The sequence below is a fragment of the Balaenoptera musculus genome, chromosome 9 (assembly GCF_009873245.2).
Source record: "Balaenoptera musculus isolate JJ_BM4_2016_0621 chromosome 9, mBalMus1.pri.v3, whole genome shotgun sequence".
Classification (NCBI taxonomy): Eukaryota; Metazoa; Chordata; class Mammalia; order Artiodactyla; family Balaenopteridae; genus Balaenoptera; species Balaenoptera musculus.
In genome coordinates this window covers 3,305,457-3,320,119 of record NC_045793.1, presented here as the reverse complement: position 1 = coordinate 3,320,119, position 14,663 = coordinate 3,305,457, and the positions used below count along the sequence as shown (strand labels likewise).

At 44.1% G+C, this 14,663-nt stretch overlaps 1 protein-coding gene across 5 annotated transcripts in view; it reads left to right on the top strand.

The window, feature by feature from the left end:
• DPP6 (dipeptidyl peptidase like 6) overlaps positions 1–14,663 on the top strand; it is a 1,079,206-nt gene that overhangs the window by 885,088 nt on the left and 179,455 nt on the right. For all 5 annotated transcript variants that reach the window (XM_036863614.1, XM_036863613.1, XM_036863617.1 and 2 more), the window contains exon 7: positions 2,080–2,161. In XM_036863614.1, coding sequence (XP_036719509.1) covers positions 2,080–2,161 — 82 coding nt within the window. The remainder of the gene's footprint in view (positions 1–2,079; positions 2,162–14,663) is intronic.

Below are 14,663 nucleotides of genomic sequence, written 5' to 3'. Positions count from 1 at the left end.
GACATTTTTCTTGTTCTAGCCTGGATAAATTTCTTCTCCTAGGAGCACTATTTTTTTTTTTTAATTGGAAGATGGTGCTGAGAGAGCAACATATGAGCCCACTGGGTGGGCTCATTGTTACTGGTGGTTAATGGATCTAGTCTTCTCTATGAACAGAACAAGGACATGTATGTATGTGTACTAACCTGTGGACTCACATATCTGGATTTTGGCTCTATCTGTATGTATGTGTGTGGATGTATAGGTGAGAAATGATATCAGTGTAGTTTCAATTTGTGTTTCTCTTAATTTTGCATGTGTTTGAGTACTTTTTAATACATTTGAGGATCATTTTTCTATATTTGTGAATTATCTGTTCATGTGTTTTTCTTATTTTTTTGTTTTGGTCTTTTATAACCTTCATATTTTAGAGTTATTTGTATAATAGGGATATTAGCCATTTTTCCATGGTATTTGTTATTAATATTTTCTTCCAATTTTCTATTGTTTGTGGGGTTTTTGTCATGCAAAAAATTTTTAATTTTTATGTAAATTTACCCCTCTTTTATTTTATCACTTCTGGATTTTGAGTCATCCTTAGAAAGCCTTTCCCTTCACAAGGTTGGAGAGGAAATCACCTATGTTTACGAAAATACTTTGAAATATTAAAAACATACAAATGGTAGGATTTGTTAAAATCATTTGGAACCTGGAATGTTAGACACCCTTCCTCTTCTAACTGCTTGGGTCCCAGCCTTCCCAGCCAACTCCTCTTGTCATGGTCACCCCTTACTCTGTACCTTATCACCCGCCTTCAGGCTTCCCTGGTTTCTCCAGACCCATCTCCACGCCATCTAAAACTACCCTGGGGCTTTGCAGACTATCTTGTCTTCCCTGACACTTTTTACTCTGAAGTGTATTCTGCTTTGCCCTGATAATATTATTAAACATTTTACTTTAGAATTTTCTACTGATTCAAGCTCTGAATCAGCATGTCCTTACCCATTTCACCTCCCTTCCCTTCTTGCTTCATCTTGGTTCAAGCAACTCCTAAAATTCACCGTCTTTAAAATTCACCAAAGACCACTCAACCCTGTAGATGAATGAGCACATTCATAGCTGTGTCTTCCGCACCAGAAACATTATAGCCGCGTGATAGGGTGCCCCCCCGACAGAGTCTGGCCTATTCGGCAGAACACTGGGAGCGGCAGCGCCCAGAAGGAACATGAACGTCAGTCTTTCCTACGTGTGTGCACGTGGCAGCCACAAAATATGCTGAAATAGTTAATGTTTATGAAAGTGTCAGTTTTTTTCTTTTTCATTATGACTTTTATTCATTATGACCTTTATTTAAGTACATAGACAGGATTTTTTTTAGCATGGTGTTTTGCATATCAGTAAATTAAGAATGAAAAATGTAAGTGATGTTTGAAAGAAAAAAATCCTTCTCCCATGCTACCTCTCACTCCTTCTCACCTCAGTGTCTCTCTGTCTCTCTGTCCCTCCCTCCCTCCTTCCCTCCCTCCCTTCTTCCCTCCCTCCCTTCTTCCCTCCCTCCCTTCTTATCAACACAAACCAAAGGGTGGGCTCTGTCCTGAGACCACCGGTTTCAGAAGGTCGGAATGACCAGGCGTCATGCTTGGGAAAAAACGTATCTGCCAGGAAAGCCAGAGATGGAAATATAAGTTGTGGGGATTTATTACTGCATAGCTATGCATTTCCATTTTTAATTTTGACTATTATGGATATTTTAAAAGCTTATCTACAGACCTCGCTGCATGTTCTCTCTTGATGAATATTTACTATTGAAGTTAAGCGGTGATGGACCTATTGCAGGTTCATGTAAATTTTATATACATATATAAATATATATAAATATATAATTATATATATAAACATGTAATTATATGTGTATATATATATATATATATCTCTGAAGAAATCTAATGGAGGCTGAATGAGACATTTTATTTAATAACAAAAGCTCCTGAAATTGATTCAGTGGAAGAAAAAGGAGTAAGTTTCAGCTGGAGGATAATATTACAGCACCTTAAATGCTTGTTTCCCACCATTTTTCTTTGCTTGTTTTTTTTCTTTCAGGGATCCTCAAAGTCTAGATCCACCAGAAGTCAGCAACGCAAAACTTCAGTATGCAGGATGGGGCCCCAAGGGTCAACAGCTGGTAAGCACGTCGCTTTCAGTGACCAAGTTTCTGTGTTGAAGTTTCCGTTTTATAGACTGAATATATCTCACTATACTCAGAATCTGTGTTTGTGTGAATTTAAGTTTTGAAAAAGTCCTCCAGAACATCTGCATATGTAAGTGGTCATTTCTTTTGCTTGAGAACCGTCTTGAAATTGGGAGAGCATATGCCTTGGTTCTGGTACCCTTTATCCTTAAAGCAGTCCCTGATGGGAGCGGTGTGTGTATGGACTATAGACCTACTGTGAATCTGAGATGCACCTCGTCAGAGGACCGCAGATGGGAACGATGAGAATCATGGAGTCATGGAAGGTTCTTATGCTTTGCTCTTGGAGCTCTGGCTCTTTCCTTTGGCAGGTTTTATGAGAAAAGTAGATGTGCTGGCCACGGTAGAGCCAGACTCCCTGCAGGTAACATCTGCAGAACCCTCCACAGCTAGTGTGGCCCTCTCTGCGTTACACCAAATATCTTCATGGATTCCCACTCAAACTGGCAAAACTCAAGATGTTTCAAGAAACTGAATGGCCAGGATGGTGTAGTGAAAAGGGGTCTGAACAACCGGTTAGAAGACAAAGGTTCTAACCCTGGGTGTTCACAAACTAGCTGCCAGGCTGCTGTCAGCTGGCCCAGCTACTGAGTGAAAAATCTGGATGAGGTGACCTTGCAGGTTTGTCCCAACTCCAGCGTTACATTTGTCTAAAACCGGATGATAGTTGTCAGTTCTGTTCAGGAGGTTGCAGAAAGTGTCTGCAGTTTGAAGATGAGGTGACATGGTGGCTGATGATGTCACCATTTTCTTCTACATCTTTAAGCTGATTAACAAAGCTGCATTTTAAAAGCTTTCTTTTCCCAGAAAAAGCGCAGAAAATGATCATTTTTTAAAACCTTGGGGCAAGATTCTATTGGATAGGCTGCCTACTGTCTTAGGAATTAAAACAGTCCTACTTTCCCCAATAGTACAATTATTTTTTCTTGGTTTCATATTAATTCCATTGCCTCAAACTGATTTGAAGAAACCAGGAGGGTATCGGCCACAAGGCTACTTTAGCTGTTACCCGAGTGTTCCTGGCGCTGCACACTTAGTGAGCAGAGGTTTCGAAAGGCACATTTAAGGATCTAAACCAGTGACAGCAGGTCAGGAGGGTGCTGCAAGCTGACTCGGCAGGGTGACAGCAGTCCATCAACGCAGTCAGAACCAGGAGAGAAAAGTCATCATTGCTCAAAGGCGCTAACTCTTACCCAAGGAAAAACTGCAGTTCCACAGGAGACTGTAGAAGACCTAAGTGTTTAAGACTCATGTGACTGATCTCTGATAGTTAAGTCCCTCTGAAAATCAGCGATGGAAAACGTTTCTGGGAAGCAAATCTTTCCCACATCCATCAAGTCATTCCGTAGACATGACACTGCACCTCCGTAGAGGGCTCTCCCCTTTCTCCTTGGTCCTTTGGGGGCCCACGGCACCACTCGGGGGAGGGCATGGGGAATGGGCACCTTACTGAGTGGTCATTGTCCAGACTTTTTATAGTCATCCGGAAAAGAACATCAAGACTTGGGCATTGTCGGGATGTCTTTCTACCTGCCCAGTGATTCTCACTAAACCTGCAGACTCACGTGGGCCCGTGGGAGAGGCCGGATGCTATAACAAGGTCGTACCCCCTAGGCCTGCCTTCTGGAAAGGGCTTGCAATTTAAGGAAAAAACCAACCCACAGCTGCAAAAGGAGGTGGTGTGTATTGCGTGCATGCACACGCACACACGCTTCAGGAGTCTGTCTAGAATGCTGAGTCAGACCTCTCGTCGTAGTCGTCCTCGGTGTAAATGGACTGCTTTGACACGATGGGACACCCATCGTCAGGGATGGGGATCCGAGGGTCTTCAGGGACGTGGGCGGGGAGGACAGGTGATCAGGTGGGCTGATCATTCTCTGGGCAGCTTACTCATTGGCCAGTCCCTCCCCTGCTAGGCATCACGTTCTCTGAGGAAGCTCCCCTGCCCACACGGCCGGGTGGCACCTCCGGGCACCCATGTGCCACCGTGCAATCTCCTACCACACACAGCTTCCTGCCCACACATCTCTCCGCGGTGAGGTGGCCTCTGGTCTAAGCCTCGAGCACTTTTCATCTGTATGTTCTGAGTGCCTAGCTCAACCCCTGGCGCTGAGGAAATATTTGTTGAGGTCAAAAGTGAGTGCTGAATGGACGGGTTAATAATCAGCTGATACGTTCTTGTGGTCCTCAACCACTTAAACGTAAAGTAATTGGATGGAGGCACATAGCCGGAATCTGCGTGTAGGTTTAGGATATTACTAACCGGGAGGGAAGTTCAGCTTCCTTTCTGCTTCAAGGAAGTAAAGGTTCGGTTAAGTAGTAATTGCTGATATTTGAGCTTAGTACCAGAAGTATTCATGTGCTCATGGAATTTTTGAGTTTTTAAACTTTTCTAACTTTGCAGTTTTTATTATACTGTTCTTGTACTGAGTCTAGTAGGCAGTACAGCTCATCACTGAGAAAATAGCCTATAGCTTGGAGCAGGGGTCAGCAAACTTTTCCCGTAAGGGGCCAGCTAGTAAATGTTTTAGGGGATCAAATGCCCTCTTGGCCGTCCTCACCTGGGGAGGCCTGACCCCTGGGACCAGCACCCGGTTGACAGGTACTCCCAGTGGGCACTCTTGCCAAAGAAAATTCAAAACCCACAAGCAGGCCTTGTAAACACTAACGAATCTCATTGCCATTTTATTTTAAAAAGTAAATATTGCTCTCCAAATGAAATCGACTCTAATTTTGATGAGTAATTCTCCTTCGGGAGCAGAGAACACAGCTGTGGTTAAAGTTCACCAGAGAACTTTCCCAGCATCGCCACCTCCTCGTGAGGAGGGGTCTCAACGATGCATTTGGGTCGGGAACCCCATAAACCACAGGAAGATGACACCAGGCACCAGGAGGGGCTTACAGGCATTTTCTCCAATGCTTTGACGTGGCCTCCAATTAGTGGCTCTTACCTTTTAGGGTAGATTTTGTTAGACCTTCGATCACATCGTAGGTCATGAACACTGCCTGACTGGTCCCTGCACTGTTAGAGGGGCGGGAAAACCTTGACCTTGGGGAGGCCTCCATTCTGCCGGAAAGTCACTTCTGAAATGGTGCTGGTCTGTGGTCTTGGTTGTTCAAGACGGATAACCAGGTTGTTTGCAGAATTTGACATCATCTACTGAAAGCCTAGAGATAGGAAAATGGATTTGGATAGATTAAATGGGATTAAGTGAGAAAATAAATGTAAAACTTTGAACACGTTCCTCCCCCTTGCTTCCCCTTCTCCCGTTCTTTATGCGGTCAGTGTACGTAGTGATTTACACTAAACATAAACTGTATCAAAATTTCTCTCCATATTGTATCATTCTCCAGGTATCCTCTGCAGATGAGTCTCTGCCTAAATTGAGAACGTCTCTGAGTTCTTTGATCTTTTCGTGAAGCCCTGCCCCCCTGTGCGTGTTTGTCTATTTATGTGAGGTTTTGTCTCTGCTGACCTAGAATATGATCAAATTATCCTTTCATTTCCTTGCATGTCATCTCTGCTAGAGACATTTAGTAAAAACACACAGACACTGAGGGCAGCTGCAGTGGCCTTCTTTGTGCTTAACGGCTGACGGCGTTTGAGTTCAGGCCTCTTCAGGGCACCTTGCTAGCTTACACACGAGCACAGGGAAACTTGGTGAATTTGTCGCACGGCAATGTTTTCTTTTAGAACCAAGTGACGTGGGAACTTCTGCAATCGCGACTGCACAGCATTAGACAACATTAAGAATTTGAGGCTGGAGTCTGTGCAGGTCCACTTGGTGGATCAGAGACAAAGAGACTGGGTCTCTCTTTGCTTGGCCTGCTCCCAGGATGGGGACAAATGAACAATAAGCCAGTCTGGAAGTCTTCAGAATTGCAAAGTGAAGAGCAAGCAGAGGGGCTGGTGAGGGAACCTGGTGGCGGACGGGGCTGCGCGGTCCTTGGGGAGCGGATGGGGATGGGGATGGGGCAGCCCAATGGAAGAAAACTGAGGAGTGCTCAGGGCTCTGCACCCCCACTCAGAAGAGGAAGCCGACTTACCCATCATCGCCCAGGGCGGGAGGCTGGGGTACGGATGACAGTGAGCTACTGCTCTGTGTCTCCCTGGAGACCAGAGAACAAAGTGAAGCATGTTTACCAAAGTTGGGATTCACCTTGACTTCACGATGACATGGCTTGTTAGACCCTAGGATACTTTTCCAGGCAAAGTCATGGATAGAATAATTTATCCAGGAGAGTCAAGGCATCTTTGTTTAACAAAGTTGCTTTTTTTCATGAACGGTTCAGATATCAGCTCTCCTGACAAGGTCTCAGGGCAGGGGGACTGGACTCCAAAGCATTTGCCCATAGCCCCAGAGCTCTCGGGGGATGACAGATGTGGCCTGTCAGCCAGCTAAACGTGAAGGACCTGGCAGGCCAGTCCTTTTGTGTGTGCGCGGTTTGGACGCTCATATGTTTACTGAGCACTCCCTGTGTCCTGGACCCTCTGCCGGCTCCTGGAGCTGCAGAAGAGAGGCATGGTTCTTTCCTCACCGACTTCCGCTTCTGATGGAAGGTGCCTCTGTCGCCACGGTCAACAGCTCTTGGCAACCGCGATTGCTTCGTGTTGCGCGGTCACCCTCAGAAATGTTCCCCGCCCTGTCTCTGTCCACTCCGCCCAGACTTAGTGTCCTGTCCACAGCGGGAGCTGCAGGAGATCGGTAGCTGCCCAAGCCTCTTGGACCCTCCAGTCTGGATAAAATGATTCTGCTGGAACAAAGCCCTCCCAGGTCTCTCCCTGCTCAGCCAAGACACTGAAGTCCGGGCCTTCTCCTGGGAGTGAACTAGGTCACCTGCTGTCCTGTTGATTCTCTCCAGCCCCACACGACCATCGGGCTTTCCTCCCCGAGTTCCAGCAGCCTTTCCTCATGGAAACCTTTACACCTGTGTTCTCCGAGTTACCTGGTAGGGACACCTTTGCAGAGTCTTGGGCCAGGCTGTACCTTAGTGATGATTACACTTCTTAGGCCTGGGATGTAACAGCTGTGACTCTGAAGGACTGAGTCCGCTCTAAGGAAACTAAGCTTTAAAAGTCAACTTCTTAGGAGTCCTTTTGTCTCAGTGCTGTTTTCCCGCCTACTTAACAACACCATTTTATCAAAGTAGGTTATTTTTCTTTCTAACATGTCACCAGCAGAAAAAAAAAAAAGAAAAGCGAGGGTCTTACTTCCCCTGTTCACTGGCCCTGGCTCATGCTTCTTCCTCCCAGATGGCATCACGATACGCTTCTATGGGTCAGTGGAGGGTTCAGGAAAATCCAGGCGGAAGGTTTCTGCACTCCCACTGGGTCACTTCATAGCATTCGAGTTCCCGCTTTAAAGAAAACAAATTTTTATTTTTATTTTTTTCCCTCTAAATACAACCTTTATTATGATCCTTAAATTTTTGATGAAGTATTTTCATTTTCACTCCCTTCGAGACCATTTGTAATTTCAGATTTGATTTCTTTTTTGATGCAAGGTATTTTATTAATTATAATTTCAATCTATTTAAAAAACTACTTATTCCTAGCTTTATGTTAATCATAGAGCATGCCCTATACAGTTTCTTTAGCCAAGTATGTAATTAATTCTTATAAACATTCTACGTATATATATACATGATGTATTTTTCCATTTAAAAACTATAAAATTGTATTATTCAGTTCTTTTTTGTATGTCCTCATTTTTGATCTAACACAGCTGTCTAATTCCTGTCTATTAGCTGTCTAATAGGCAGACTAAAGGTTACCAATATATTTGTGTTTTAATTAAATTTTAATTGCTTTTCTACGTATTTTTGCTTTATATTCAGTTGCTATGCATTTTGATGCATGAAGGCTTGTGACAGGTATATGTTTATTCTGTCTAGTATTTTTAACCTAAATTCATTATGTGATTTTATTTTTTTAATTTGAAAACGAATTTTTAAAAATAGCTCATTACCATTGTAAAAATTCATGCTACCAAAATGTCAGTAATTCAGCATAAGATACTAGATGAAGAGATTGTTCTTGAAAACACTTTGTCAAATGGAATAAATGGCAGAGAGAATAGACGCAAGGATTGGAGTGCATTTGCCTCCTGCCCCTCTCAGGTGTAGGTGCCTGCAGAGAGCTTGGCAGCCATGGGGAAGACCTCAGCTCTCGGGGTGACAGCCAAGTGCAGATAGAAGGGCCCAGTGGGTGGCGCTCACCCTGCAACACTGAGCTCAGAGGATGGGCAGGTGTAGCCAGGGCGCCTTCCACTACACCGGGAGTCCAGGAACCAACCCAGATTTGAACCTAGAAGCCCTGATCTAGCATCACCACCACCTCATCCATCTCAGAATCTGAAGGTCCCCATCTTAAGCCTTAAAAGGAGAAGGAAGTTTTGTTTAGTTTGTTTTGGTTTTCAAGGACCATTAATAACAAAAACATTGGAGTTGAAGGGTCATATTCAGATCTTGCTGCTGGCACGTGCTAAAGGCATGGTCTGGATTAAGATACTTAACTTCTCAAAACCTCAGTTTCCTCATCTGTAAAGTGGAGCTAGCAATGCATATCTTGTAGGGGTCACCATATGGAGTAAGTTAATCTGTTTAAAGTACATGGCGTGGAACCTGGTATGAAGAAAGTGCTCACTGAGGGATGGCATTTATTGTTGTTCTTGCTGTTAGTGTTATTACATGGCTTAACCAAAATGTAGAGAATGAGAACAAAATATGAATTTCATCAGATGAGAGTCTGGTATGTGTAGGAAGTTGAGTGGGGCTGCGTTTGATAGAGCGGGGCGATGCCAGCTATAACAGAGGGTCTGGGTGGGGGGCCCACGGGCTGTCTCTTCCCCGACTCTTCTCCGACTCCTGGCGGGGAGGGAAGCCATTCGCCAGATACACCATCAACTCCTATGCCTCTAAGCCTTTGGCTCCACATAGGTTTTCAAACATGTGTCTCTTTAGAAAAGACCATTATCAGGTGACAATTCCCCTGCGCTGATGCCACCGCAGGATTATCCCTGGAGGAACAGAGAGAATACGTTCCTTATAAGAAGCCTGGGCAGTATATATATATAAGTCCATGCCACTCTCTCTCTTCGTCCCAGCTTACCCTGCCCCCTCCCCGTGTCCTCAAGTCCATTCTCTACGTCTGCATCTCTATTCCTGTCCTGCCCCTAGGTTCTTCAGAACCATTTTTTTAAAAATTCCATATATATGTGTTAGCATACGGTATTTGTTTTTCTCTTTCTGACTTAACTTCACTCTAAATAGATAGCTAGTGGGAAGCAGCCGCATAGCACAGGGAGATCAGCTCGGTGCTTTGTGACCGCCTAGAGGGGTGGGATAGGGAGGGTGGGAGGGAGACGCAAGAGGGAGGAGGTATGAGGATATATGTATATGTATTGCTGATTCACTTTGTTATAAAGCAGAAACTAACACACCATTGTAAAGCAATTATACTCCAATAAAGATGTTAAAAAATAAATAAAATATATCCTACAAAATAAGATAAAATAAAATAAAAAAATAAGAAGCCTGGGCAGTCAATGCCCAGAACATGTTTATCCTCTAACTGGAAGCTAGTTTCCTTGGACCATCATCTCCCCACCCTTCCCCCCACCCCACCCTCTGGCCCCTGGTGACCACCATTGGTTGCCATGAGTTCGGATTTTTTAGATTCCACATATAAATGAGATCATACAGTATTTGTCTTTCTGTCTGACTTATGAAATGCTAATTAAGTGAGTGGAAGGAGGTAATCGTTTTGCAGTAGAGAAGTGTATCAGTCAGTGTGCTGTACACCTTAAACTTACACAGTGATACATGTCAGTTACATCTCAATAAAGCGGGGTAGCAGGCGGGAATCTAAACAAGCCTGTGGGACCTCCTGTCTCCTTCTCCCTCCTGTAAACCAGAGTCCCCAGCCCCGGGACCTCCAGCTGGTCGCTGTTCTCCAGTCCTTACCGGCAGCCACAGGGAACTGAGCAGGAATGGATGAGCTGCCTCCCCCAGGTCACAGCCCCCAAGGGCATGACTGCTCACCCAGTTCTGAAAACAAGGGGGCAGGGAGCGTTTCATCCATGTTGACAAGTCCGACCAGGGGAGAAAGATTGATCTTTCCAGCAAGAGAAGATTATTTAATGAAATGTCATAGACATGGGGAGAACCAGACTGAAGTGACACCCCATTAATAACTTATAAAAGCCTCTAATCAGTTTGGGTTAATTTGGTATTCATTGTAAAAACATTCATCATGGGCACTGAAGTCCATGACAGCAGCCAAGAAATTAATTCACGGGGATGGAAATCGCCTTATGTGTCCTCAAATAACGGATGGAGCCGGTTTAGTGAGTGATTTACTAGCTCTGCCAAGGGTACCCTTCAAATTTAAGGCAATGTGTTATCACTTCACGGCTCTGTGGGACTCAGTCACTTTAATATTCACTTGCACTCAAGTAGATAAGCTGAGTTTTCAGCAAATAACCTGAATGGATGGGGCAGAGCTACCTGATGATCACAGTCAGAGAACCAGGACGATTAGGAAGTGGTTGCCAGGGCTTTTCCCTTTGACCAGCAGGTTCTCTGAAGATACAGGGATTTCAAAACACAAAGGCAACTTTATCCTTGGGGCATTATAGAGGAAGTGAGGAAAGCAGTGTAATTAGTAAGTTATGATTCAGTGCAGATTTTTTTTAACTTCTGTCATGCTGTGTGAATATGGGGGGCATAAGAGAAAATTCATTCTCAAAACAGTATGAAAATATATAGTAAGAGTCATAAAGACATTCCTGCACTTTAGCACAGAAACCCCTGTTAAAGAGAAGCCAGAAGCTATATAAACAAAGACGTTCATAATGCTATTATCTATAATAATGATTTTAAAGGCTGGAAATATCCTGCGTGTTTATAGGAGAGCAATTTGGTAAAGTATGGTACATTGACAGGATGAGCCATTATACAACCATCAAAAAGTAGCAGGTAGGCTGTATAGGAACAGGGGAAATATACCATCTACTAAATAAGATTAGGACTAAATATAAGCTGTTTGGTATATATTTGCATACGGGGAAGGATAACTATTTGGGCCTGGCCAGACTATGGGCATTTTACCCACTTCTAAAAGTTTCTTGGATGAGCAACTTTACATATTCATTAAAAATTGAAAAGAAAATGTATTGTCAAGGGGAAGGTTTAGGAATTCCACTCAGTAGATGTGTGTTCCAGCCAAGGGGGGCGGGGGTCAAGCGTGGTGGTTTTTGCAAACTGGTCCTTGGGACAAGGGTGCCTTCAGTCCCACTGGCTTCAAAGCACTGTGCATGTGCCCTTTCTCCTGGGCTCTGCTGCAAACCCTCAGGAGGGATTTTCCAGAATTTACTTGTAAGCCAAAGCAATTGAGAAAAAGGTGGACTCGGGGTTGAAAACCGGTCCTGACCTAGTTGTGCACGTAGGTCTGTGAAGATAAACCATGTTCTCTTCCTCATCAGAGCTTCCCTAATGCGATCGTGATGGGAGCAGTGTATTATTTTTTTATAAAGAATCTAATTTCGAAGGGTGCCCACATCAGCCTTGAGAATATTAGGTTAGAGAATTTCAGGATAATCTATCAAATAGAATTTAAAAGCAGGACCAGAGTTCTACATTAAGAAAGAGTGCATTTAATGGTAGATTCCTTAGATAATGTAACAAGGCAGTTATAAATTAAAATAACCTTTTTAGACATTAGGACGTGGGGTGGAGGCCACAGTTCCATTTGCAGCCATGGACAAACCCATCATTTCCCATTATGTGCACAACAGGTTCTGGACATTCAGATATTCCTTTCCAGTAGCCTCGGGGGTGATCTACACTATCTGTGCTGCTAAGAATCTCTTTAGTGTCTGTAATGGACTTTTACAGGATATTTTGCGGACTTCTCCCATTTGGGTGGAGGGAACACCTCTTTCTCATAATTCCTAAAATGTCTAACAATTGGAAAATATCAAAGTAATGGCTCCATCTCTTCGTCTCCGTAAAATAACCATGACTTGTTCTTTCTCTAAACTGCTGTAATATTGTCAGCCCTACTTATTGTGGCAGTTAATCAGCTTCCTCGTTTTATTATTCAGCTGTTTCACTTGTGAATAACTTTATTTCCCAGACCAAATGTAAGCTCTTCAAGGACAAAGAATGTTTTTCATTACATTTCGATCTTCCCCAGCCCAGGGCTCCACTGAGCAGGGTCCGGCTTCTCAGCAAATACCTGGCAAATGAGTGGTATCCCAGAGGGAAAATAAACTTAAACGTCAGATTTATGGACACAAGGTCCAAAATTCATGGAAATAGAAACACTTGATGTTGCAAATTAAAAATTTTAAGACTTAGCAACTTGCCTGATGCTTCAGACCGTGAACAGTTCAGCAGTTCAGACAGTGACCAACACGTGGAAAGAATTCTGGACTTTTGAGTAGGACTTTTTTTTTTTTTTCATAAAATGTTTGCTATGCTTTGAAAGATCTCAAAACAGAGATGTGAATTTTCACTATTAAAACCTGTCAAGAAGGACGGGCTGGACTGAGTGTCCTGACCAAGGAGTGGGAACTCTGGTTTTCCCCAGGAATTTCAGAGTACAGAAGCACCCCTTCTTGTCCCACCAAGGTGCAGGTGATGTCATTCTGTTTGCTATCAGAGGGGACAATCAGACCTCACTGCTGTGTGCCCTCACTCATCCTCTGGTTACTGCGTCTGGGTTGGTGCACAGCACAGAGACACGCAGGGCACCAGACAGAAAATGTTTAGCTCACGTGAAACAAGATGCTTCTAAGAACTTTATCAACATCTTGGTCAGTTATGTGGGAATGATTCTTCCTGCCTTTTCTTCAGAACAGACCTCCCAGCACTCCTTTATAACACCGTGTCAACCCTTACTGATTATTAGAAATCAGTTGTAAATTCTGGGAAGTCACAATACTTCATTTTTTTAAAGAACCCTTCTCGATACCAGTGTCTTCTTTCTGCCCTTTGACACGGTTGTTCCCACAATCCATGAGGCTTTATTTTAGTCGCCTGACTCCTGGGGAATGCGGGCGTCTCCTTATGACAGAACAAAGATGCGAGTGAGCATAATTAATCCATGAGTCAGTTTAAAAAAACAGACCTAGTTTTATGTATTTTACAGTGTGTTTATTTTATGTATATCGTGGCTGAAATTTAGTTTGGTTCAGTCATTTCCATTTATAAAGGATAATTAGCAAATTTGTGAATTGATTTTTCTGTTTGTTCTTCAATTTGAAAACCTAATCATTTGTCTGACTGGTTTTAGTTTTTACCATAATGGCTTTGATGGCCATTAACAGCTAGAATTATGTTTTAATGTCCTCAGCTGGGCCTGGTTTAATGAGTGTAAATCACACATGTTGGTAAGCCAAGTCTAGGCCAATACTTTTATCTGACATCTCCCCAGCCCCGGTCTCCCCAGAGTCCTTGCCCACGTGAGCAATGCCTGCCCCGAACTTACCCAGGCTCAGAATCTGGACTCACCATTGTTTCTGCCAAACCTTCTGTGGCTACACTTGCAGTAATTGCTACTCAGTAAAGGGACCATCTCTTCTGCTGCCCAAGTCAGAAACCTGGCATCCGTGACTCCTCTGCCGTCCTCATCCCCAACTTGACCCATCAACAAGTCCTGTGAATTCTACTTTCTTGGTACTATTAGGCCCCATCCTGTCCTCTCCATTCCCATCATCACCTCCCACTGGACCCCTGTGATAGCTGCTGGCTTGGCCTCCTGCCCCGAGTCTACCCTGCTCCAGAACGTTCTGTAACTGAGTGATCATGTCGACCTTCTATGTAAAATCCTTCCCCTGCTGCATTGCCTTTAGGGGAAAGCCCAGACCCCTTAACGCTCCTGAGGTGCTGCCCCTGACGCTGGTCTCCCCATCCGAGGCTGAGGACCAGTCATAATGAACACTCTCCAACTCCCCGAACGTCCCGGACCCTCTCCCCTCTAGACATGTGTCCCCGCTGTCCCTGCACTCTAGAACACATTGCTAATCCCACCCTTCACCCCGACCCCAACCTCCTTTGCCTGGTGAAAGCCACCTTCTGGCCTCAGGAAGTATTCGCAGATCCTCACCCACAGCCGCGATTGGGCTGGAGACCCTCTGCTCATTCCCCTCCCCCTGCAGCATGGTCCTCCAGACGCTCATCATTCTGTGTGTCAGATCCTTAAGAACAGGCACCTTCTCCTCTTCACTAATGTTTCCCCAGCCCTGAAGTACAGACTCGACTGTTCGTAAGCACTGAATGAGTATGCAAAGGCTGAATGAGGGACTTGATCCATTAAGGCATATTACTGTTTTTATTGCAGTATAGTTGATTTACAACATTGTGTTTTACAACATTGTGTTAGTTTCCTGTGTACAGCAAAGTGATTCTGTTATACATATATATACATTTT